The 26,909-nt window shown below is 46.0% G+C and overlaps 1 protein-coding gene across 2 annotated transcripts; it reads left to right on the top strand.

Moving 5' to 3' along the window:
- LOC118672330 (C-C motif chemokine 3-like) lies at window positions 1–22,446 on the top strand. Of its 2 annotated transcripts, none has more exons than XM_036341951.1 (3): window positions 1–329; window positions 1,040–1,154; window positions 1,562–2,089. In XM_036341951.1, exons 1-3 carry the CDS (start codon window positions 254–256, stop codon window positions 1,650–1,652), a joined length of 282 nt encoding a protein of 93 aa, XP_036197844.1. In that variant the 5' UTR covers window positions 1–253; the 3' UTR covers window positions 1,653–2,089. The 2 variants fall into 2 exon arrangements, with proteins under 2 accessions (XP_036197844.1, XP_036197843.1); XM_036341950.1 differs by lacking the exons at window positions 1–329; window positions 1,040–1,154; window positions 1,562–2,089 and adding exons at window positions 20,582–20,746; window positions 21,384–21,501; window positions 21,943–22,446.
- Window positions 22,447–26,909: the final 4,463 nt, after the last annotated feature.

Raw genomic sequence — 26,909 nt, 5'->3', positions numbered from 1 at the left:
CTTACAGCTCAGAGAAGCTATTCTTGGATATCCTGAACCCCTGTGGTCGCCCAGGACCCTGAGTTGTGCAACACTCAGCCTATGCTTAAAAATTTCCCACCTCACCCCGGGATTCCATTTCCTCATCCACAGGGCTGCCTATAAAGAGCAGGGGAGATGGCTTCGCAAAGCAGAAGGACGCAGCCAGCTGTGAGTGCCTGCTCCCATCTCTGCTCTCCTGACAAGCGAGCTCACAGTTCATCTGCTCAGCATCATGAAGGTCTCCGGGGCTGCCCTGGCCGTCCTCCTCTGCACCATGGCCCTCTGCAGCCAGGTCTTGTCTGCACCAGGTGAGTCTGAGCTGCTGCAGTGGGCATCCCTGCTCTCTGGCCACGGTCAGATCACAGCCATCTTTTTTTGTGGTCTTGAGAGCCTCTGAGAGAAAACAGAGAACTTCTTAAAGGACCATAAAGCATCGTTGCTTTTTTTCTGCAAGACTTGTATTTTCATTAAAAGGGTGTTAACTAGCCTTGTCCCCATATCTGAGAGCCAGGGTCGGGTAGGGGAGCAATAGTCCCATTTTACAGATGGCAAAGTAGAGACCTAAGCAAGTGAGTTTACCAGAGACAGAATCCAAGTCTTGTTACTGCCCGGTGGTGGTATTCTGCAGCTAACCCATTCTAGGTCCCCCAAGAGCTCTTTCCTTGGATGTTATAGGAGATATGTCCAAGCTTTCTCTCTTGCTGGGGTATGGCTTCTTGAATCAGACAGGATTGCCTGAAGGGAGATGAGATTACAGAACAGTCTGCTTGGATGTCTGGATCACAAAAAGAAAGACAGTACCCACAATGAAGACTCAAAGAGAACGAGGATACATTCTGAAGCAAGGACAGAGACAGGGATTCTTCTAAACAGAAATGCCCAGAGCCTTCTAGTGACCTTGTCTCCCAGCCCATGCCCTGAGCAAGGCTGCCTTCCTCACCCTCTCAGGGATTAGCTCTCAGATCTTGCCTTTGCTCCTGAACTGTGACTCAGGCTCATTCTGTCCCTTCCTCGACAGCTGGTGCTGACACCCCGACCGCCTGCTGCTTCACCTATGTGCCTCGGCAGATTCCACGTACGTACATCGTCGACTATTTTGAGACCAGCAGCCAGTGTTCCAAGCCTGGTGTCATGTAAGTGCCAGTCTTCCTACCCATCCCTGGGGAGATAGAGAGGATGTGGGGTGTGGGGGGAGCAGTGCCCAGGGGCACAGAAGGGCCCTGTCCTCCAGGAGATCCTATCAACTATGCAGGACCCAGGTCGCTGAGATGTGGCCTGGCCTGGCCAGGGGCTTGCAGAGTCAGGGCAGGGGCTGGCCCAGCCCAGAGGGAAGGGAGGGGAAGAGGGGGCTGCAGCGGGATCCTCTGAGGGGCTCCCTGAGTCAGTGCGAAGAGCTCTCTGGATTGAGATAGGTGAAGGGTCCCTGAGAGAGCAAGGAGGCCCTGAGCTGCCCAGCACAGAGTGGGGTGGAGGGCCACGGCAGGGCCAGAGTTCCCCTGCTGGACTCCCCAGTGTGTAACCCTTCCATTCCTCTCCACAGCTTCCAAACCAGAAGAGGCCGGCAGGTCTGTGCCAACCCCAATGAGGACTGGGTCCGGGAATACGTCACCGACCTGGAGCTGAATGCCTGAGTGGCCTGGCAGCTTTGAGGAACCCAGTGACCTCAGTGAACCAACAGGAGGCAGGGGCCTGAGCCTTGGAAACACCCCTGTCACCTCCACAGCTACCTCTCCGTGGGCTGGTTGTTGCCAGCACCCACACTCTGGGACTCTCCCTAACTTAAATTTCAGCTTATTTATACTATTTAATTTTTGTAATTTATTTTGAACATCATGCTGTGTTTGGGACTATTTGCTCCAAGAGATCTCGGGATACCTTCTTCACCACCCTCCCCTCCCCTCCCCCTTCACTTGCACTGTGATTGGTAACAACTGAGCGACTGTCATCAGTTTGTTCTGGGCACAGGTGGCGCCAAAGCCACCGGACTGACATATATGTATGAAACGTTTCTGCTCAGTGCTGTGTTCAGCATGGAGAAATAATAAAGATGCTCTTTTAAAAAAGTAAACTGGTACTGAGTTTGGTTTCTTTTATCTGGCAAATCAGAACCACTGGCTGAAAGGAATAATAGGCAAAGAATAGAAAGATGTGAAATGGAGGGAAATTGGGAGAGCTGGAAGGGGGCTACCACAGAGACACTCTGCTTGACACTGAAGCCACGTTTCTGGAACATTGAAATTATGAATATTTTATAAATCAATTCATACTGTACATGCTCTAGGAGAATTCACACTCGAATGGATACCATTCAGAAGGGTATTCATGGTACGTAGTTAGGATAAATCAAACTTCCTTAATAGCAATTACTAACATATTTGAGACTTACTCTAGGCTCAGTACTTTCATTGCAGTGTCTATTCAATCTTCACAATGAGATAATATAGCCTACTGACAGAAGAGTAAACTGGGGCTAGTGCTCGGAGAAGTTAAGCAACTTGGCCAAGATCACACAGCAAATGGTACAATTGATTCCCGAACTAGACTTTGCTATAACTACCAACTATGTTCTTAACCAGTAGCCAAGTTATTTCCCAAATGCAATCCACCTATATTCAATCACAAGCAATGATTGTGGTTTTTTAATCTTTATTGTTGAAAGTATTACATATGTTCCCGTTTTCCTCCCCATTGACCCCCTCCAGGCCTTCTCCACCCAACTGACTGTGTCCAAGGGTTATGCATCTTTGCATACAAGGTCTTTGGTTGATTACCTCCCACGCATCTACCCTCCCCACCTTCCCTCCAAGATCCCACACTCTGTTTCATGAACAATGGTCGTTTAAACCACTCATATCAGAATTTTTAGATGGACCTGAAAATGTGTATTTCTACCAAGCTTATCAGGCTTTCCTCACGCATGTTAACAGCTGAGAATCACAGAAATAGTCAGACAGGATCTATCACTCTTCCAAATGTGGTGCATACCTGCATATGGTAACAGGTATATTGCACCTTCTTTTCTTTGAACCCATGCTCCACAAAATGAATGGCTAATGTTAAAGGGAAAGCTAGCCAGTCTACATGTGGAGCAGGATTCTGTTTCTGTGTTTACTGAGAAAGCTGAGTTATTTAATAGATGGATTGCCTGAGCTATAGTTATAACTATAAGAAATGTACACTAGCTAGGGTCCTTTTTGCCAAAGGAGAAATCCAAAAGAGTTATGGGAAAACAAACATGTATTAATTTTTATAAGCCATGATTATTTCATTTGGTTTAAAATAATCTAATTTTAATACCCAAATGAGTTTAGAATTGTAGTGGTCAAACTCTTTTTTAAAAAATATATATATTTTATTGATTTTTTACAGAGAGGAAGAGAGAGGGATGGAGAGTCAGAAACATCAATGAGAGAGAAACATCTATCGGCTGTTTCCTGCACACCTCCTACTGGGGATGTGCCCACAACCAAGGTATATGCCCTTGACCAGAATCGAACCTGGGATCTTTCAGTCTGCAGGCCAACGCTCTATCCACTGAGCCAAACCAGTTAGGGCTGGTCAAACTCTTTAGAGTACAATTAAACACTCCCATTAAGCAAACATTAAAATGCACATACTATCTGACATAGTTATCATTGGCCCTGATTCCATCTCTAGGAATCTATTTTGTAGCAACATTATCAAAGGATAGGAATATATAGGCACAAGGAAATTCTTTGCAGCATGGTTTATAAACAGCAAGCAAATGGAAACATCCATCAGTGAAGGATTAAGGCAGTAGAGGATTTAGATGCCCACCAATGGAATATTTTGTGGTCAGTAAGAAGGATAACACACATTTATACCTATGGCAAGTGTCCATAATAGTATGTACAAAAGGTATATATATTTACATCTAATATTTGTGTACACACTCTACATATATGCTATAAAAGTATATGTATAAAATGCTATTATTTTTAAAGCCATATCTAAGTATATATTTGCAAAGGCAAATATTTGGAAAGATACATTTCCATTAGCTAACCGATTTCTTAGAGGAAATGGGAATAACATATTTTTAAGAATGGGTACTTTTCCTTTTTATTTTCTGTACTTTTTAATAGTTTTATTTACTTTTCAGTGAGCATGAATTGCTTACCCCTCTGGTCTCATCTTACCCCACTCTTCGATGGGTGATATTCTATCCATCGGAACCATTTTCTGGTTGGGAGTCTGAGCTGACACAGAGAAGACAGAGTTTGGCTAGTCAACAGTCTGTATGCCACAACGGCTTTTATATAATAAGGACAATGCAATGAAGGAGTCCTTTTGGCCAAGACTTTCACATCATACACATACACACAGAGGGTCCTCCCAGGCAACATTTTACAATCTCCTCCCATTATGAGGGCCCCGTTCCCCTAACACCATCACCATCCACACCTGTGGTAAGTGTGAAGGCACTATCACAAAAATGGGAGGAACAGCCTTGGTCTCCAAAGAAACAGTGAAGGTGTCCCCATTTCTTATTGACTTCCAGCACCGTGGGACAAACAAAACCTGCTCAATTACACTAAACTGTTCCGCAAGGTCCAGCAACCCAAAGCCAAACAAGAAGCTTAACCAGCTCAACATCCCTTAAATACAAGTGTTGTGAACAGAGTAATTGAACAAAGATCCCTATGAGGAAAAAGGGAGAGTGGGGATTGCATTGTTAAGCAGGATATAGAGGCTTTCAGAGTCTGAGATGTGACTGAGATCCTTGGTCAGCCTCCTGGTTGACCTCCCTGGGGAATGCCCACCATGGACACATACATGTGCTGGGGAAGAGCCCTTCTCTGAGGGCTGCCCACCTCCTGTCCGTGTGAGGTAGGAGCCTGGCGTTTGCCCGTGGTGTTGAGCAATCAATGGCCATTTGGGGCTGGTCTTGTGGTTTCTTTGGCAATGCAACACCCTTCTAATAATAGCAGGTTTCTGGTTTTTCTTTCTGTCAATTCTACGGGCTAAACAACCAGAAACAAAGAGCTTGTCCAATTATACATCTTGCATTTTAACTTGGGTCAGGAATGTGTGCTTCCTAGCAGAGGCCTCAATACTACAGTCACCCCTACATCCCTACCTCCCAGGCCTCTGGTGAGAGACCTCTGCTTCCATCTTGGCCCCTGCACAGGTGGGGCAATGTGAAGAAGTGATGATCCTCACCCGAGGATATTTTTTCCATTGATTTTAGAGTGAAAGTGGAAGGGAGGGGGAGAAACATCGATATGAGATACATCAATTGGTTGCCTCCCGCACAGGCCCCAACTAGGGCCTGGGATCAAGCCTGCAACTAAGGCACGTGCCCTTGACTGGAATAGAAGCTGGGACCCTTCAGCCAATGCTCTAACCTCTGAGCCAAACCGGGTAGGGCCCAGCACAAATATTTATGTACCTTCACAAGAAGGGAAGACAAATATTTCCTACAAGAGGGCGGGAGGGGGAGTTAGGGCCACAGTGGAACTCTGTTGTTTTGTGTGTGTTTTTCCCTGTTATGTCTCCCACCTCCCACTCTGCTTGCCCTACCTTTAGCTTGCAGTAGAAATTTCTGCATATGTAGCCCCTGAGACTCCAGATGATGGTGACAGTCAACAGGTTGGGAAGGCCTTCCTTGGCAAAGCTGACTGTTTTTCCTTTCCCGATTTCAGATGCGCCCATTTCAATGTAGCCTCCATCTTCCTGGTGAATGCAAGAAGTAGCTATTATATTCCAATATACAGAATCTTACCTATCAAATTCTTTAATGTTGCTGCCTTAGTGTTTGACACAGGGCCTTAGCACCCACTATACGACAGACCACAGTTTAACCAGCAGCAGCATCATGTGAGAGCAGTTCTCCAAGGTGGTGCCCAGACCACAGCACCTGAGAACTCATTAGAAATGCAAATTCCAAGCCCTCCTCTGGAAGGTGGAGCACAGCAATCCGGGTTTTAACAAATCTCCAGGTAATTCCCATGCACAACAAAGTTTAAAACCCACTTCCATTTAACAATGGTGCTCACCAAATTCCCTCCTACTTTTTCTGATCAGCCAATCCCGCACTTCAGTCTGGGCTGTTACATTTTTTTAAAAAACTGATTTCAGAAAGGAAGGGAGAAGGAGGGAGAGATAGAAACATCAATAATGAGAATCATTGATCAGCTGCCTCCTGCATGCCCCGCACTGGGGATCGAGGCATGTGCTATTGACTGGAATCGAACCCAGGTCCTTCAGTCCGCAGGCTGACGCCCTATCTACTGAGCCAAACCAGCTAGGGTGAGCTATTACTTTTAACTGACCCTGTATCTACACATAGATACAGGACTCTATTTCTCAGATGCTGGAAGTTTCAAGGAGGAAAACAAGCAAACAAACCTAACTCAAAGAGGCTTGAATACATGAACCTGTGGCTCCAAGACTGAAGGGTACAGGCAAGGCCCATGGGCCCTGTTTTCTTCCCTTTCTGATCCCCCTTCCATGTGAGAATGCCAGGGGCTTCCAGTACCTTCCAGTGCTCCATGAATCCTTCATTTTATTCAGGGAACAGAGAGACTGTGTCCCACTGAAAAATATCACTAGGTTCTCTTGGATTTGACTGACTTAAGGTCAGAATCCCAATTCCTAACCATTCACCGTGGCTGTGGGGAGGGTTTCACTGATTTGCTTCCAGTGGTTCCAACCTTCCTAATGCCACGACCCTTTAATACAGTTCCTCATGTTGTGGTGACCCCCAACCATAAAATTATTTTCGTTGCTACTTCATAACTGTAATTTTGCTACTGTTATGAATCGTAATGTAAATATCTGATATGCAGGATGTATTTTCATTGTTTGCGACCCACAGGTTGAGAACCGCTTAATTAACTTAAGCGAATCAAGGCACATTCCTGGATAGTGGGTTGGATGAATTTCATACAAACTTGAAGTCTGAGGATGATGGGGAAGAGTGGCTTCTCAAAGGACTATGGGTTTCTGGCATCAGGAAGGATGTAGAATAGATGCTGGTCAGGAAAAACCTATCTTCATTAAAATGTATTTGCTGGGAGCAATTAAGATGGCGGCATAGGTAAACACCGGGAAATTATTGCCTCACACAACAATTGAAAATTACCGCAAAGGACTGAGCAAACATCATCCAGAACAACAGGAAGGCTGGCTGAGTGTAAATTCCACAACTAGAAGGAAAGAAAAGCACGCTGAGAGCCAGAGGCACTGCGGAGGTGAAGTGCAGAGGTACGGCGGCTCGCGCGCACGAGGAAAGGGGGTAGCGCCTGAGGACGCGGCTGTCTTTTTGAATCACAAACTCCCGACGGCTCTGAACTCCGGTTCCGGGAAGTCTCTGGGGACCCAGGTCTCATACGGGGAGGAGCTGGTCTGTCCGGCAGCGAGCGAACTTGAGGGTGGCTTTCCCTCAGAGGTGCTTGCAGCCGTTACCGGAACACTGAGACGCGCGACTCCGGGCGGAGAATCGGCCATGGCCGCTTTCTCCGCCCTCTGACTCCCTGAGACCCCGCCCCACCCAGGCTGCCGCAGAGGCTTTTGCATGTGAATGTACCTAACTGCAGCCGAACCAGGCAGACCTGGAACTTCCAAGAGAAGGCCCAAGGCCCCGCAGCGGCTTGCATTGCTTCACAGCTGAGCCTCTTCGTGGCTCCTGCTGTGTGGCCTCAGGCAGAGGCTGAATTAGCACCTCCTTAGATCCAGGAGCCACTGTACCCAGTGGTCAGAGGGGGTCCATCCAGACTGCAACTCCTCAGATCCATAAGGGACGCACTCAGGGAGCAGACTCAGTGAGCACCAAAGCCCCACTGAAGCAAGTCTTGCCCCAGAAGGGTGTCTTCAGCACAGAAGTTCTCCCACTTTACACACAGCTGATTCTCACAGCCAATTGGCCTGGAGGTCAATTCCTCCCAGTGATTCTACAACAACCAAGGCACCAAGAGTGCACCAAGAGTGTCCACCCCAGGTAACTGGGGAGGCTGAGCTACTGGGCCCTACAGGACACCTGGCGCACAGGGCCACTCTATCAACACAGGGAAGCTGCCAAAATGCGGAGACAAAGAAACAGGTCACAAATGGCAGAAATGGAGGAAAGCAAACGATTGGATATAGAGTTTAAGGCCACGGTTATAAGGTTTTTCAAGAATTTTATGGAAACCGCCGATAAATTTAATGAATCCCTCAATAAGTATAGGGAGACCATGGAGGACATGAAAAAGGACCAACTAGAAATTAAGCATACACTGACTGAAATAAAGAATAATTTACAGAGATCCAGCAGCAGAAAAGAGGATCCCAAGAATCAAGTCAAAGATTTGAAATACAAAGAAACAAAACATACCCAACCGAAAAAGAAAAAAGAAAAGAGATTCCAAAAATATGAAGATAGTGTAAGGAGCCTCTGGGACAACTTCAAGCTTACCAACATCAGAATTATAGGGGTACCAGAAGGAGAGAGAGGGCAAGATATTGAAAACCTTTTTGAAGAAATAATGACAGAAAACTTCCCCTACCTGGTGAAAGAAATGGACTTACAAGTCCAGGAAGCGCAGAGAACCCCAAACAAAAGGAATCCAAAGAGGACCACACCAAGACACATAATTAAAATGCCAAGAGCAAAAGATAAAGAGAGAATCTTAAAAGCAGCAAGAGAAAGACAGTCAGTTACCTACAAGGGAGTACCCATACGACTGTCAGCTGATTTCTCAACAGAAACCATGCAGGCCAGAAGAGACTGGCAAGAAATATTCAAAGTGATGAATAGCAAGAACCTGCAACCAAGATTACTTTATCCAGCAAAGCTATCATTCAGAATAGAAGGTCAGATAAAGAGCTTCACGGATAAGAAAAAGCTAAAGGAGTTCATCACCACCAAACCAGCATTATATGAAATGCTGAAAGGTATTCTTTAAGAAGAGGAAGAAGAAAAAGGAACTCTTACCATTTGCCACAGCATGGATGGAACTTGAGAGCGGATAAATACCACAGGATCTCACTCATTTGTGGAATATAATGAACAACATAAGCTGATGAACATGGACTGATCCAGAGACGGAGAGGCATTGATTGGACTGTCGGGACTTGGAGGGAAGGTAGGGGAGGGTGGGAGTAAGGGGGAAAGATCAACCAAAGGACTTATATGCAAGCATATAGGCCTAACCAATGGACATGGACAACGGGGGGGTGAGGGCATGAGCGGGGGTGGGGGGGGGTGGGGGGTAGAGGGTAACGTGGGGACAAGGACACATATGTAATATCTTAATCAATAAAAAATATATTTTAAAAAAATGTATTTGCTGGTCCTTTCCTGTGCTTTTCCCCCTTGATGCATGAAGGACACTAACACTTTGTATGTCATGAACATTTCTTCTCCTGTGCTCTCTAGTTGGGAAGCTCTTAGTCTCCCCCCTCTTGATTTTTAAGAAGATGCTGACCTGTGTGTTTCCTATTGTCTTACAAATGACTACTGCCCAAATCTGAGGCTGGGACATCACACTCTTCGTGGTTCCAGCGTAACCACCAGAAAATGAGACTACATGTCGGCTCCAGGACATACCAATGAGGGTAGGACTGGCCCCGCCATGGCACCACCTAACCACTCCACACAAGCAGAAGGCCAGGGACAGGGGAAATGGAAGAACTGAGTCATCATTACTGGGTTTGCCCATATTGAGGAAGCGTGGGAAGTCCTTTAATATTAGTTGGCCAAAGGGGTAGGTGAGAGAGGACACCTTGCTATTTCTATTCTCCTTCTTTCCTGGGACCATCATCCTCAAAAAAATATTATATGGAGTTGACCACATCCCCAGCCACCGGGTGGGTCCTCATTAAAAGAAGCTAATTTTTATGAGAAACACACTCATAGACACAGAGAACAGACTGACAGCTGTTAGAGGGGAGGGAGTGGCGGGCCAGGTGAAAAAGGTGAAGGGATTAAGCAAAAATTAATTCATAGATACGGAAAAAAAGTATGGTGGTTACCAGAGGGAAAGGGTGGGTAGGGGACACAGAAGAGAGTAAGGGGGGAGATAAATGGTGATGGAAGGAGACATGACTTTGGGTGGTGAACATACAACACAATATATAAATGATATGTTATAGAATTATACACCTGAAACCTATATAATTTTATTAACCAATGTCACCCCAGTAAATTCAATTAAAAATAAATAATTTAAAAATACTGTATCAGCAACACCTAAAAATATGCAAATAAATAAACAAAAATAAAATAAGCCCATTTGCATCTTGGATTTTTTTTTAACTTATAACATAAGCATTTCCCATGTCATTACATTGTGTGTAAAGGCTCCCTAATAGTCAACCAAGTCAAGATGCTATCATTTTCTTCACCATTTCCATGTTGTCGATGATTTAAACTGGGTCTAATTTTAAATTGCTATCAATGTCCTGGGGACCAAATATTCTTATGCATAAACCTTTCTCCCATATTTGAAGTTACTTAATTAGGAAATAGAGTCCTAAACACGGATTATCTTGGTCAAAGGCTAAGATTATCTTAAGTTTCCTAATGCACATGAGCACCCACAGCTAACATGTCTTCGGGCCCTTTACTTTGTGTGTATCGGGCCCTTGTTGGATCTCTCTTATGAACAGGTGTCTGAAAGGCTGCCTGCACGCCTGACTCCTGAGCCCAGGCCTTGCTAACACAGCTCTGTCCCTGGATGTGGTTTCAGTTGGGTTGTGCTGCTCAGGACTCATGGCATCACTGCACACGTCACACGTATTTGGTTCGAACAGCTGTGGAATAACAGAGAAGTTTCTGCTCTGCTGAGGGAAACTATGACTAGAGAGCTCTAGTGAGAAGAAACCAGTTAAGTGTTGTCCCAGGGTGACATCAACTTCTCACCTCCTCTTGCTGTGGAAACCACTTCCCCATTAAACAGCCCCAGACAAATGAGTACTTGGAACTATTATTGCAAATACACTGAGCCCTGCGGTTACCCAAGACCCCTCTTGCATGTACAAGTCAACAGGCACCACTACACTTAAAAACTTCCTTTCTCCACACCCCCAGTTTCCATCTCCCTGGGGTCCAGAGGACACAGCGTGGACCCTAGAAGGAAGCTGGCATCAGCGAGTCGTGGGCCTTCACTATCCTCCTCACCATGGCCCTCTGTTCCCAGGCCTCCTCTGACTAGTGTCCCCCACTTTCTGGCTCGGGTCAGACCATATCATCAAAGTCCTATGGATAGAGGCACCCAAGTGAAATCAAAACTCCCTGGGCTATCATTCAGGAAGCTTTTCTTTCCAAAGGAGTTTTAGCTTTCCGTTCTAAACACCTGGAAGGCAGGGTAGGGGTGTGCCTTACTTGGGGAATGGTTAAATTGAGTGGGTTTTCAACAAGAAGCAGAATCCAGCTTCACCTGCTTCCCAGGGATCAGCTCAGTAATAAACTCACCTCACTGGCACTTCGTAGGTGATTTACAGAGATAGTCTCTTGCAGGAAAAATCTCTTCCCAGACCAGATTAAGTTTCCCAGATAGAACTAGAACAAGAGGCAGACGCTTCATTTATCAGCCTTCCCTGCAGGGAAAGATGGAAACCAAAGCTAAGGTTAGAGCAAACATGAGAGAGAGAGGAGGCAGTCCAAGATGGCGACATAAAAAGAGCCTTGAATTGACCTCCTCCCACGGACACACCAGATCTACAGCTGCATGTGGAACAATTTCCTAAAAAAAAAAAACAACCCTGGAAACTAGCTGAGCAGGTGCTTTGCATCTGCAAACAAGAAAAAGCCACACTGCGGTGGTTAGGAGAGGCTGAGACATAGTTCCATAATCCATAATCCATAATCACGAGGGAATCGCAAACCCAGAGCTTCTCCCTGGGGAGAGAAGGGTGAGTGCCCCACATCGGGCACCTGAGAGGCAAGCTCCCCAAACATCTGGCTTTGACAACCACGGGCTGTGTCCAGGCCCAGCGCAGAAGCAGCCTCTGGAAACGCTGATTTTCCATCAGAGAGATTCACCTGCTGATCTCAGAGCCTTGGCCTAGGGGCCAGGCCTGCTGGGAAACTCCAGGGACAGAGGCACTGGGGAGCCACAGTCACGCTCTCCCTCTGCCTCACTGCAGCTGGCAGGCACCATTTGTTTTTTTCTTTCTGGTTTTTTTCTTCCTTTTTTTACCCTAAACATATTTCCCTCTCGGCAGGTGCCATCTTTACCCTCCACCGGCGAGCACCATCTTTGCACTCTCCCTCTGCCACGCTCCACAGCATCTCCCAGAGGGCCACTTTACACCGGTCTGGTGCCCTGGTCTTTGCGGCTGCCACCCAGGGGTGCCCCTGATTACTGGCTCGAGAGGCTGGGGGAGGGTGGGGACTTGAGTTCCTGAGTCTCAGGGAACCATAACCATCAGAGAGATGGCAACAAGGGGCTACCGCACTGTACAAGCAGCAGACAGAACATACCGCATCTCTCTGTGAAAGGGGCCTGTTTGCCTGCCCTGGTGCTTTGGCCTGAGGGGCAGGCTTCGGGTTTGGCACACATCTGGGGGCTACAGGTGCTCGCAAGAAACATAAGCCAGGGGACACTATCTTTGCCCTCTCCCTCTGCCTCACTACATTGACCATTACCCAGGACACACCTTCACATCGCCTGGCCTGGTGGCCAGCAGGGCTTACACTTTTGGTCCCATTGAAATGTGTATACACTGAGTGGCCAGATTATTATGACCACCCCATCAGTACAATGAAGTGAATTAGTTATGCAAATAATAATAATAATAATAATAATAATAATAATAAAACCTTGAGAGTATTTGCTTAGGAAGTTTTCAATATTCAGTATTTTTGGAAGTGTCAATGAAGTACTGATGTGGTGGTCATAATAATCTGGCCACTCAGTGTATAGGATGGAGCCAGCAGGACTTGTGTGTAGGGAGCAGCCTGGGAGCCAGGGACAGAAGAAATTGGGGAGGAAATGATAAAAGGGGGAGGCTGCCTGTAGAGACCCTCTAAATCATTGAGGAAAAGGCTAGGGATCTGAGCTTGGTCCTGAGAAAGCGGGCTGATCCTGTGCTTCCCTAGGTGGAGGGGTACAGGGTTGGGAGGGGGCAATGTGGGACCAGAATTCCCCTGCTGATTCCTCAATTTTTTAAAAATATATTTTATTGATTTTTTACAGAGAGGAAGAGAAGGGGATAGAGAGTTAGAAACATGGATGAGAGAGAAACATCCATCAGCCACCTCCTGCAAAACCACTACTGGGGATGTGCCCGCAACCAAGGCACATGCCCTTGACCAGAATCGAACCTGGGACCCTTCAGTCCGCAGGCTGACGCTCTATCCACTGAGCCAAACCGGTTACGGCAATGATTCCTCAATTTTTGTAATTCTATCCCTCTTCAGAGCTTCCAAACCAAAGAGGCCAGCAGGTCTGTGCCAACCCACTAGGTCCTGGTGTCAAGTACATCACTGACCTTGGAGCTGAATCCCCAAGTGACCTAGGATCAACAAGAAACCAGTTACATTTGATGAGGGCAGATTAGGGAGCAGGGGCCCAAGCCCAAGAAATGTTCCTTCAACTCCCAAAGCCACCTCTCCTATGGGCTGGTTGCCAAGCAACCACACTCTTAATGTAAGTTTTAATTTATTTTAGACTATTTATATTTTGTAATGTATTTCCATGTGTTCTTGCCTGCTTTTCTGGGAGAGGCCTCAGAACATCACCCCTCCTTAGGCCTTCTGGTCACACAGTGGTTGACACATACTCAGTGTGTAGGTGAGTGGTTATATTTAGCTTGTTCTTCTAGGGGAAATTGTTCCAAAACCATCAACCAACAATTATTTATAGAATGTTAATGACCACTTCGGTATTCAATTGTGTGAAATAATGGGATTTTAAAAAAACAAAAACATTCTTAATTGTTTTATTTTATCAGAATATGTTATAGAATCAATAGTAATTTTATTGGCTTTGTTTTGTGACAAAGTCAGGATCTCTGGGTGGGAAAAAAATGATGGGGGGCAAAGATTAGCAAAATCTGAAAAGGGGACGTGAGCAGGAAGGAAATGACAATAATACCTGTATATTCCCAAAAGTTAAAAATAAAACATTATTTTTCAAAATGATTATTTTAAAGACTATTATGTACCTAGTGTATAATGTAATAGGTAAATGTGTTCCTTTCTAGGTAAATACATTCTTGATATATAGTCATCTATTTAAGTTTATTTTTCATATAAATCAAGCTTCCTTAAGAAATATGCATTGTCCTTTAAATCCTAACAATTGCACCAAGGGCTAAGTACTATCACTAGCCCCAGTTGATAGAGGAGAAAGGTTGACTCAGAGAGTTAAACCAGCTTGCCCACTGTTGTGCAGCTAATAAATAATATAACTAAGATGCAAACCTTGCCCTCATTTCTCAGAGCATGCCAGAACCACCTGGGATGGCTGTTAAAAATGCTCACAGTAGAACTTATTGGTTTGGATCTGGGCATCTAGATTTTAACCAACTCCCCATGTGATTTACATGTAGACAGAAGACCAAAAACCACTGAATTAATCAATAAGGATTTACCACTCTTTTCTTAATAGAATATATATGGCAATTTTTAAAATAAGCCCTACTTGCTTTTGTTTTAAATAATCTATATTTTGTACCAAAAAGTGGATCTTGGGTAGTCAGGATTTTTGAAGAGCAAGACACAATTTATTTATTTTTTATTTTTAATATATTTTTATTGCTATCAGAGAGGAAGGAAGAGGGAGAGATAGATAGAAACATCAACGATGAGAGAGAATTACTGATCGGCTGCCTCCTGCACACCCTGTACTGGGGATCAAGCCCACCACCCAGGCTTGTGCCCTGACCGGAAATCAAACCGTGACTTCCTAGTTCATAGGTTTACGGTCAACCACTGAGCCACACACACACACCGGCTGGGCAAAGACAGTTTCTTAGCAAATTGAATAATTTACATACTTTTCAATCTAGCTACCTTATTTCTAGGAATGTATTTCAAGAAATTCTACCTAAAGACACACAGGTATAGGCACACGGATATTCTTTGTAGCCCTGCTTGTAAAAGCAATGAAAGAGAAACAAATTCATCAAAACAGGAACAGTTTAAAACATCATAGTATAGCCACATAATAAATATGAAACCACTAAACGGGATGAAGTACATAAAGATAATATTCATGTGAAACTATGTATACAAAATATGTATATCAACAATCATACCAATATTTATATTATTATGTATTTGTTAGCCTGAGCACTTTAAGACATCTTCTTGGAGCACCCAGCCCTGTGCCAGGTGCAAGAATTTACAAGTCAAGTGCAGACTGGATTCAGCACCTTTGCCCACACAGCCAGGGATCTCTGTGGACATCAGCCCTGAGACCATCCCACCAGCTCCTGCTGGCAGAGTCCCTCCAAGCAGCACTCTATTGGTAGGATGAGCCCATTTTGAGAGGCAAAGGGGGTACTATTAGTAATTAGGCTGCCACAACTGATATACACTAGGTTTTCCCTAAGCAAGGAGGAATACATGATTCCCCAATCCATGTGCAGTGCCATTGGAAAGAAGGCTCAAGCCCAGCTACCTTCCACGGGGTCACCTGACCAATGGGAAACTCACTCCCTGTGGTGGGAATACAACAAATCAACAAGTTCACGCCAGATAGATAATAGATACAAACAAACAAAAGAGATAGTGGCCAGCCTAGTGGGTTCCTCCTTTGTGGCGGGAAGGCCATGAGTTCTCCTCCTGTAGAAACCCACTGAGGGGTCTCAAGAGGGTAATTTGTAAAGCCAAGTGATTCACTTCACAGTTGGATGTCATAGGTTGAAGGATCAATTGAAGGGAGATCAGAGATTCAGAAAGAATCATGAGTTATAGTGATACTTAAGGCTCACCCATCAAGCCCTGCCTGAAGCTAATGCTACTTCTTGAAGTTTCCGGTATGTGAGCAAAGAGTTCCCTTTATTGTTTACGCCACATTGAGTCAGCTCTTCTGATGCTAAAACTCAAACCACCCTAACTGATACAGAGCCTGAAAAATGCACTTGGCTGGGGCAGGAGGTGAGGTCGAAGTCAGTGAGGACACCCTTAGCTATCACAGCAGCTGGTTACCACCCCCCACCCCATGGCCTGTTATAGATTCTTACCAAGGCCAGCTGCCAGCCAAGGTTGCATCAAAAAGGGAAATTCAAGATGTTGGAGACTAGTTACTTCTTGCATAAATCAGTAAAGCCTGTTAAGAAAGAGATTAGCTGACTTTGAAGTTGGCTTCTCTGTTAGCAGAGAAGGAAAAAAGTTTATGAGTCCCTTTCTACTCACTGCCTGTAAACCCAGCTGGTTGAGAATCAGTGATCTGGAAAAGCAGAATTCTCCCCTCCAAGCTAATGTTTGTATAAGCAGAAATGGGAAGATGGGAGGCTAGGAAGGGGTCCATACACAGCCTGATCCTTTCCCTCTTCTTTTAAGTATTTATCCTGTGAACAAGATGGACAATCGCGTTCTTTGTGAAGGCATAGTTGGGATGCGGGCAGAGAGGCAGGGAGCGAATTGTGGTGACCTCCATGCTGTGGCACTGTTTCATCAGCAGAGAGCAGTGTGGAAGCAGAAGTCGGTGAAATGAGAAGGCTAAGGCAGTGAAAGGAATGACTAGAGCTGCCAGAGGTGAGCTGGAGAGGCTCTCTGAAACCCAGTCCTTGGGGTGACCCCGGCTGACAGGTTTTGGATGCTAATTAACCACCCAGTAGAATTGACCAAAAACAGACCAGAAGCCTTGGAAAGCTGAAAGGAAGTTGTATTGCCTCTGAAACACCAAGGCTGGCCCCCAACAGCCTACGACTGCACCCCAACAGTGGTTCTGTGCATTCACATCACCTCAGGAGTTTTTAGATCACTGATGCCCCACCCCACCTAACTCCAATTAAAGTGGTAACTTTTGAGTGAGGTCCTGGTATTGGGAATTTTTTAAATCTCCCCCCAGTGATTCTAAAGTGAACTCCATCTCCCACAGGAAATAGACAGACTTTATAAGGGGTATTCACCTCCAATAAAATACAGGATTCCCAGTTAAATTTGAATTTCAGATACACAACAAATAATTTTTTGTACAAGTGTGTCCCAAATATTGCATGGGACATACTTTTACTAAAAAAATTATTCATACTCTATTTTTATTTGCTAACTCTGGCCACTCTAGCCCCCAAGCCTCACCTCAGATATGTCTAGTAAGAACATTCTCCCAGCCCTGGCCAGGCGGCTCAGTTGGTTGGAGTGTCATCCAGTACACCAAAAGGGTGCTGACCCAATTCCTGGTCAGGGCACATACCCAGGTTGCAGGGTTCAATCCCTGGTTAGGGCATGTACAGGAGGCAACCAACAGATGTTTCTCTCTCTCCCTTCCTCTCTCTCTTTTTACTGTGAGTTGAAGGGAGGCATTATTGTAGTCACAATATATGGGAAATTTTGTATTTTTCTTATTTATACTTGATATTATGAGACTTTTCCAAATCATTCCAGTATTTTTAAAAGCTGCCTAATTTATTCAATCATCATCCTAGTGTATTAATGTTATCATGCATTATCGTAGCACGAACATTTGGACTGGTTTCAATTTTTTGTTATAAATAAACTGTAGCAAACGTTTATATGCATAAAACTTTCTCCACAAATGATCTTATTTCCCTAATATATTTTCCTAGCTATAGACTTTCTGGGTCAAAAAATAAGGACATGTAAGGCTTCTAATCTATATAGATGCTTCATATCAGATGCATGTTTATTTCCTTTCCCTACTGTTGAACCCAGTGATGACATATTGTAGAAACTTGTGAATGTTTGATGAAGGAAACAGTGATTTAAAAAAAGCTGACCTTATCACTCCTGTTATGCCTGTACCCCAAGCTTCCCCAATTCCATTCTGCCCATCTGGGTCTGGATCAAACATGGCTCAGGCTACTTAAGACTTTGTGACATCATGACATATGTCACACCTGTGAAGAACATAAGTCTATGCTCTGTGGAAGGGAAAGGGGAATGGTACAGTTCATAGATAGATCTGTTAATGGTAGAAGGAAGCAGCTAAGCTTGGTACCCTGGTGATAACAACTCCTGGCTTCCCCCTCACTGGTTAATCATTTCCTTCGAAGCGCCAACCAACGTGATGTCATGCTCTTTTTCACCCAGAATGTGGTTTAAGTGTGACTTGTGTGCCCAGGATGCTGTGGCATCATCACAGATGTCACCCCAGATCAGTGATGGCGAACCTTTTGAGCTCGGCGTGTCAGCATTTTGAAAAACCCTAACTTAATTCTGGTGTCGTGTCACATATAGAAATTTTTTGATATTTGCAACCATAGTAAAACAAAGACTTATATTTTTGATATTTATTTTATATATTTAAATGCCATTTAACAAAGAAAAATCAACCAAAAAAATAAGTTCGCGTGTCACCTCTGACACGCCTGTCATAGGTCCGCCATCACTGCCCTAGATGGTCAGAAGAGCTGTAACAAGTGTCATATCTGCCCTGTGGAAGGAATCACTAATCTATAGATCTCTCCATGAACTTACAGCTGACACTAACATCATATGACCTCCTCTCACTGTCCAAAATATTTCCACACAATCTGCCCCAACAAGTGAGCACCTGAGCTATTCTTGCGTACCTGGAACCTCCACGTGACTGAGGTACCTCAGCATGTGCACCTCATGACATGACACCATCCCCAGCCTCCTGTTCCTCACGGCCTAGAGTTGTCTATAAATAGGCAGGACATGGGTTGGGACACGAAATGGATGTAGGCAGAGGCAAGTGTCCAGACCCATCTTGGCTTTGCCCATACTCCTCCACCTGCCCAGTATCATTGAGGTTTCGAAGGCTGCTCTTGTTAACATCTCCTCACCACGGCACAGTTCACAAGTCTTATCTGTACCACAGGATTCTCTCAACCCTCATCCTTGTTTTCCTTTAGAGTTGTGTCCCAAGGCTCTGGGATGTCTGAACCATGTCATTTAATTCCCATGGCTTGAGATTCACTAAGTAAAAGCAAAGAACTTCACAGAAGGTTTCAAAATATTCTGGGCTGTTTCCCAATGACTTTTATGTATCCTCATCTCTGGACATGAAAGACAGAGGGCAAATGCCAGGTCCCACTGGTTCCCACAATGAGCCAAATGGCGGATTCCCCTCCGTTCTGCTGAAGAGATCCTCCCTATGAGTGATTTTCACAACCATCTGTGGACCAGATGAAGTTCCCCCAAAGAGATGGAACAAGGGCCAACTGTTCCAATAGCTCTATTCCCTAAAGAGGGAGCAAGACAAGGGCAGAGAGTCAAAACAAAAATTCAAGGTAAAGAAGAAATGCTTAGTTTCCTTGGTTCCCCTTATGCCCTACTCTGAGACCCTGAGCAGTGACATCTCCATCAACTTTCTGCTGGTCCCCTCGGGGTGGAAGAAGTTGAGTTGGCTTTTTTCGGGCTGATTTCCACTTCCTCGCAGTTAGGGCAGACATCACATTGCCTCGCTTACTTTCTCTCCAGACCTGTCATAAATGTGTTGACTGCAGTGACACTAACAGACAGTGTTCCTACTGTTGTGTGATGTCAGTACTTTTCCTCCTTCCTGGAGAGAAGCAGGGCTTGTGGAGGAGAGATAATCCACGGGACACGGGGTGTGGAGAAGATAGTCATAGGTAGGGGGCTTTATTTCTTTCTGGTTTGTTTTTTTTCTCTTCCCAGGATTTTTGAAATAAAATTGCATATAAAATTTTGCATCCTGCTTATTAATACTTAATATTAAAAATCAAGTATCTGGTAATACTTGATTATCTGGTGGTAATGGTCACTCTATCTGGTAATGGTCCATCTGTGGGTTAACTTTATCATTCCAACACTGTAGAATGTGTAGTTTGCTGTCAATTATTTGATCATAGATAAACTGCACCAAACAACATTGTCCCTAATATGCTCCACATTTGTGAGGTCATTTCCATAGAATACATTATGAGTTCAAAGAGTATGGACATTTTTAAGACTGCTGACCACACCCAGTGTTATATCTAGACATCACTGTAGGTCTGTGGTGAATGTTTGATAAATGGCCAATTACTGGAAGGTTAATTCTTACTTTTACCATTCTTGTACCTCCAGGCTTCCCAATTCTGTATTTTCCATCTACAGTGTGGGTCCCTTGGCTTATGCTGCCTGAGACTCAGTGGCATTATTATTCTTGTCACATTTAAATGGACAGAACAGCTGTGGAAATGCACCAGAGCACTGCTCTATGGAAGGAGGCGGTGACCCCGCACTTCAGAGAGATCTGTCATGTGAAAAGGAAACAGCTAAGCATGATCCCTGGGCGGTGCCAATTCCTGGTCACCCATCTGGAGAAACAACTTCCTCATAAGCATCCCAATCACATTAGCAATTGAACCATTCTTGTGTGTACCCTCAACTTCTGGAGTAACCTCAGGCAACCCCGGTTACACAACCCACGTGATACCAAAATACGTAAAATTTCTTGCTTAGGCACCTCCAATTCCTATGCTTCCACTGCCCAAGGCCGCCTATAAAAGGAGGGAAGATAGTGCAGATCCTAGAAGGCGGCCAGCAGCAGTGATTTCCAAAGCTCCGTCTCAGTTCTGCCCACACTCCTCTGCCTGCCCCGCATCATGAAGTTCCTTGGAGCTACCATCCTTGTCATCCTCTGCACCAGGGTCCTCTACTCCTACGAGGAAGGTGAGTTTGTTGTCCACTTTTCTTAAACAACAGTTGCTCCCCACTCTCTGCCCAGAAGTCAGCCCACATCTTCCAAGTCTTCTGGCCTGAGAACCCCCATGTGAAATTAGAGAACTTTGAATGGGGTTCCAAGATAACACTGTTATTTTCTTCAAGAGGGTTCAAAATGGAGTCTATTGATCTGGATGGCAGGATATTATATTGCTTTTTGGGTGCGATCATTAAAGTTTCATTTATTGGGTTATTAGCATGAGGTAGAATCTAGGTCTATTTAGATCCTATGGGTGCTGGTAAGTTTTAGAATCACCTTAGCTATTCCCAAGAGTTGTAAGAATTGTCCCTACATTCACTCAGCTATCTTATGATTTAATGGATTAGAAACGAAATTTCCCCCAAAGAGATTTAGGAAAGGAGAGTAGAATTTGGTTCCCTATAGAGTAATTAGAGACCAAAATGAAGAGACAAACCAAAGATAAGACTAAGGAAATGAATGAGAAATGAACAAAAAAGCCAGGTTATACCCAGTTTCCTTTTCCCCCAAGCCCCATCTCTGACCTGTCTCTCTCCATTTCTTCCCGACCCTCTCAGGCTTGCCTGCGCTCCTGAGCAACTCCTTGTTGTCCTTGTTTCCCCACAGAAAGAACTTACATCAAACCTATTACCTGCTGCATGACCTACGTGACCCGGCAGATCCCCCGCAAATCTGTGGCTGCCTACTTTGAGACCAGCGGCCAGTGCCCCCAAAATGCTATTGTGTAAGTGTCAGTCCCCTTGCCCATCCCTGGGGTGACACAGATCACAGGAGTCTGAGTCGGGAGGGGTTCACAAGTGCACCGGCTGATGGATGAGGAGCCATCCTGGGAAAGCCCCGCCCTCTGGGGGCCTTTTGTGCACGCAGGAAAAAGGGAGGGGCCCCTGGGGCTGTTTACTGATGTGAAATGGGGCCTTCAGGAGCCAGGAAGGTGTGCCCAAAAGTAGAGGGGAGAGAGGAGAGAAAGAGACAGCAGAAAAGAGGCGGCCTTAGGTTATTTCCATAAATCACTCAGAGAAAGACCAAAAGTCCCAAAGGGTTGGGGGATGATTCCTTGACAGGATGGCTAGCCCTGAGCTGCCCACAGGGATGAGGATAAAGGGTTCACAGGTGGTCAGACATGTCCTTACTCATCCTCTATATAATACTTCTGCCTTCCCTACAGCTTTCTCACCAAAAGCGGCCGGCATATCTGTGCCAATCCCAGCGATGCCTGGGTTCAGAAATACATCAACAACCTGAAGGAGACTCCCCAAGCAGTCCAGTGAGTCAGTTCTCAAATGGGCAGCAGGGATGCTGACTAGGGGAATGTTCCTGCAGCCCCAGAAGTTCCCTGTCCTCTGCGTCCTTCCCCTCCACTAACCACATTCTGAAAGCTCTCTTTAATTTAGTAAAGTACGTAAATATTGTAAATCGTTGTATTCCTTTGATGCTTTTTTTAAATGATTTCGCTGAGAAATCATTATAACACCCTCTTATCCCCAAATCCTTTCCCAGTCAAGCATACAGTGGTTGCCTCATGATCAGGGTGATAGTGAATGATTGTGCTCCTGTCTCTGGCTAGGCATTGGACCAAATCTATCAACAGATGCTTATTGAGTTTGTATAAGCCCTTTGCTCTGTTAAAACTGTCAGAATAATAAAGATTATTTTTGCTTTCTTCAGTAAATATTGGACTTCTGGTTATTCTTTTGTTTTTTTCTCTTTCCTGATAAATCCGTTTCATTGGTTGGAAGGAAAGAGATAGGATGATTAGGGGCATCTAAGGGGAGGAAAGGAAAGAGTAAGTGTTGTTCCAACAACACCAGGCTTTATGCATGTGAAATGATGCTCATACACTGAAAAAGAAGCAAAGTATTAAAAATAAGTGCAAACTTACATGCACGAGGGAAATCCACCATTTAAATGAACACCAAAGCAAATTATTCTAGCACGCACATGTATGCACTTTCATAAATTCAGCTTTCTTAAGAATGAAGACTAGGTCCTTCTTAATCCTCCTGCCCTTCTCCATAGCTTCCAAACTAAATGAGGTTGGCTGGTGTGTGCCAACCCCAGTGATACCTGAGTCCAGGAGTTTATCAGGAACCCAGAGTTATTCTATTCACATAATATTATGGAAAAGGTGAAACTTTAGGGAAAGAAATCTAATCAATGGGTGCAAAAAACTGGGGATGAGGGAGGGTGCTGACTGAAAAGGGGGAACAAAGGTACCTTTTTTTGGAGTGATGGAAATATCCTAAATTTTAACTGTGGTAATGGTCAAAATTCATCAAACTACGCTTACCTCCCTCCTACTGTCCTGGATTGCTCCCTCCATATCTAATTAAATACTTGAGAAGTATTAATATTAGAGAGGGTGTAGAACTGGCACATACATGTCTGCTACTGGGAGTGTGAATTGGTCCCATTGCTTTGGAAGACTGCAGAGTAAAGGTGAGCATAGCTTACCTTCTCCTCCATATATCCTACAGATACCATTCACATGTACACCAGGAACCACGCATAAGAATGCTCATAGCAAGCATAAAAGGGGGTGAATTAAAAATAAATTGTGATGTAGTTATACACTAAAATATCAGCAGGAGTGAAAGCAAGCATACTACAGCTACACACAGTAACACAGGTGAATCCCATAAGCATATTGTTAAAAGAGAAAAAAAGCTGCCGAAACCGGTTTGGCTCAGCGGATAGAGCGTCGGCCTGCGGACTGAAAGGTCCCAGGTTCGATTCCGGTCAAGGGCATGTACCTGGGTTGCGGGCACATCCCCAGTAGGAGATGTGCAGGAGGCAGCTAATCGATGTTTCTCTCTCATCGATGTTTCTAACTCTCTATCTCTCTCCCTTCCTCTCTGTAAAAAATCAATAAAATATATATTTAAAAAAAAAAAAAAGAAAAAAAGCTGTGGAAGAATACACATAATAATGATTATATATCTACACTAATAAAAGAGAAACATGGTAATAGGCGTACGACCGCTACCCTTTTCATTGGCTAATCAGCGAGATATGCAAATTAACTGTCAGCCAAGATGGCGGCCGGCAGCCAGGCAGCTTGAAACTAACATGAGGCTTGCTTGCCTCAGTGACGGAGGAAACCAACGTTCCCCGCCTGAGGCTGCAGGCCTCTGAGCCTGCAGTTTAAAAACTATGTAACAAATACCACCGGACTTCAACCAGCAGATTCGCAACATTGTATGCAAAGGCCAAAAACCTACTTTCAGGAGCGGAGGCCTAAGAGCTGGAGCCAAGCCTCAAGCTAAAGCTGGCCCAGAATAAAAATTTAAAAAAAAGGAAAAAAGGAGCGTTTGGGAGTTCAGTCACCCCCAGCCTGAAAACAGCCCTCAGCTCCTCACCCAGACTGGCCAGGCACCCCAGTGGGGACCCCCACCCTGAAGGGTATGTGATCAGCTGCAAACAGCCATCATCCCCTCACCCAAGCTGGCCAGGCACCCCAGTGGGGACCCCCACCCTGATCCAGGACACCCTTCAGGGCAAACGAGCTGGCCCCCACCCATGCACCAGGCCTCTACCCTATATAGTAAAAGGGTAATATGCCTCCCAGCACGGGGATCAGCGGAGCCATGAGGCCTCCCGGCACCGGGATCAGCGTGACAGGGGGCAGCGCCCAAACACCCTGATCGGCCCTGCTCTGTGTGTGACAGGGTGCGGCACCCCAACCCCCACCCCAGACCCTGCTCTGTGTGTGACAGAGTAGAGCCATAACCTCCCCATCGGCCCTGCCGAGTGTGAGAGTGGAGGCGCCCCAACCCTCTGATCAGCCCTGCTCTGTGGGTGATAGAGGGCAGTGCCCCAACCCCCCCCCCCGCCCCCCCACGGGCCCTGCTCTGTGTGTGATGGGGTAGAGCCATAACCTCCCCATCAGCCCTGCCCTGAGTGTGACAGTGGCGGCGCCCCAATCCCCTGACTGGCCCTGCTCTGTGGGTGATAGAGGGCGGCGCCCCAACCCACTGATCCGCCCTGCTCTGTGTGTGACAGGGGGCGGTGCCCCAACTCCCCTATCGGACCTACTCTGTGAGTGACAGGGGGGAGCTCCTCAACCCCCTGATGGGCCCTGCTCTGTGAGTGACAGGAGGGAGCTCCCCAACCCCCTGATTGGCCCTGCTCTGTGCATGACAGGGTACGGAGCCCCAACCCCCCTGATGGGCCCTGCTCTGTGTGTGACAGGGGGCAGTGCCCCAACCCCCGGATTGGCCCTGCTCTGTGCGTGACAGGGGGTCGCGCCGCAACCTCCCCATCGACCCTGCCTTGAGTGTGACAGGGGGTGGTGCCCCAACCCCCCAATCGGCCCTGCTCTGAGCCCAACCAGGGGCTGCACCTAGGGATTGGGCCTGCCCTCTGCCACCCGGGAGCAGGCCTAAGCCAGCAGGTTGTTATCTCCCGAGGGGTCCCAGACTGCTAGAGGGCACAGGCCGGGCTGAGGCACCCCCCCTTCCCCCCGAGTGCACAAATTTTTGTGCACTGGGCCTCTAGTCCTTAATAATAAAAGCCTAATATGCTAAGACAGTCAACTGGTTGACCAGTTGCTATAATGTGCAATGACCACCAGGGGGCCAATAGTGTAGCTTGCTGCTGGAATCTGGCCAATCAGGACTGAACGAGACAGACTGGACATACCCTGGAGCCCTCCTGTGGCCCCTCTCTGGCTGGCCAACCTCCCGCGTCCCTCCCTGGCACCGATCATGCACCAGTGGGGTCCCTCAGCCTGGCCTGCATCCTCTCACAATCTGGTACCCCTCAGGGGATGTCAAAGAGCAGGTTTCAGCCTGATCCCACAGACTAGGCCGAGAGAGAGAGAGAGAGAGAGAGAGAGAGAATATTTCAAAAATGCAAAGCTAAAAATACACTGTTTAAGATTCTACTATACACTAGAGGCCTGGTGCATGACATTCATGCACGGGGGGAGGGGGGTGGTTACTCAGCCTGGCCTGCGCCCTCTCGCAGTCCGGGACCCCTCAGGGAGCGGGCCTAAGCCAGCAATCAGACATCCGCTGAGGGGTCCTTAGCACTGCCACAGAGGCAAAAGAGGCTCCCACCACCACCGTTGCGCTCACCAGCCGTGAGCCTGGCTTCTGGCTGAGCGGTGCTCCCCCTGTGGGAGCGCACTGACCACCAGGGGGCAGCTCCTGTGTTGAGCATCTGCCACCTGGTGGTCAGTGCGAGTCATAGTGACCAGTCATTCCACTGTCTGGTCAATTTGCATATTAGCCTTTTATTATATAGGATACAGTTAAAAGAAAAAAGGGGATCATACTAAATGTTCTTTTCTATAACCTGATTTTTATAGTCTTATACTTATTTTTACTTAATACTCAGTAGACATAAAATATGGATTGAGAAGAGTAACAACATGACAGACATCACTGTGCCCTCCACCCCACATGCCCCTCTACAATATGTCCCCTTTCCCTTCTCCCTCTGAGCCATCTCTCTCCCAAATGTTATTTACACTATACTCTTGCTTTCCTTCTAGTGGATAGCCGAATCTTAAACAGTGTATTTTTAGCTCTGCGCTGTAGAATACTGAAGACAAGCACACAGCAACCAGCTTCCCAAAAAGAGAGGGAGAAAGAAGACAGATTCTATAATCTTAGAGTGGTCAGATTCTCTACCTATGCAATTCTTGGTAAGAAACCCTTTGTTGGCACTTTAAAAAGGAAGTGTCCAGCCCTAGCTGGTTTGGCTCAGTGGATAGAGCTTCGGCCTATGGACTGAAGGGTCCCGGGTGTGATTCTGGTTAAGGGCACATGCCCGGGTTGCAGGCTCAATCCCCAGTGGGGGATGTGCTGGAGGCAGCTAATCAATGATTCTCTCTCATCATTGATGTTTCTATCTCTCTTTCTCTCCTTTTCTCTCTGAAATCAATAAAAATGTATTTTTTTTAAAAAGGAAGTGTCCACTGCAAGTCAGCACGGGTACAGCTAGGGCAAGTCAGGCTGGAGAGACCCACTTCCCTCTGGCAGCACGAGCATCCGAGGAAGGGTGGGCTGGAAAGAGCTATCAACAAACTAACTGATCTTTGGCACTTAACCAAAGTACCCTGGGATCGGTCAGGAAAAGAGTAAAATTCAGGAAACTGTGCAATCTGTTGTGAACCAGCATCATTGTTGT

The sequence above is a fragment of the Myotis myotis genome, unplaced genomic scaffold (assembly GCF_014108235.1).
Source record: "Myotis myotis isolate mMyoMyo1 unplaced genomic scaffold, mMyoMyo1.p scaffold_m19_p_17, whole genome shotgun sequence".
Taxonomy (NCBI): domain Eukaryota; kingdom Metazoa; phylum Chordata; class Mammalia; order Chiroptera; family Vespertilionidae; genus Myotis; species Myotis myotis.
Note: the sequence above shows the minus strand (reverse complement) of the source record. Positions and strands in the feature narration are given on the sequence as shown.

What these genes read in the sequence shown, in the direction of transcription:
- LOC118672330 (XM_036341950.1), top strand. Translation starts at nt 20,680, where the DNA reads ATGAAGTTCCTTGGAGCTACCATCCTTGTCATCCTCTGCACCAGGGTC. An exon ending in CCTCTACTCCTACGAGGAAG is followed by an intron (nt 20,747 to 21,383) that starts GTGAGTTTGTTG and finishes GTTTCCCCACAG; the next exon opens with AAAGAACTTACATCAAACCT. An exon ending in TGCCCCCAAAATGCTATTGT is followed by an intron (nt 21,502 to 21,942) that starts GTAAGTGTCAGT and finishes CCTTCCCTACAG; the next exon opens with CTTTCTCACCAAAAGCGGCC.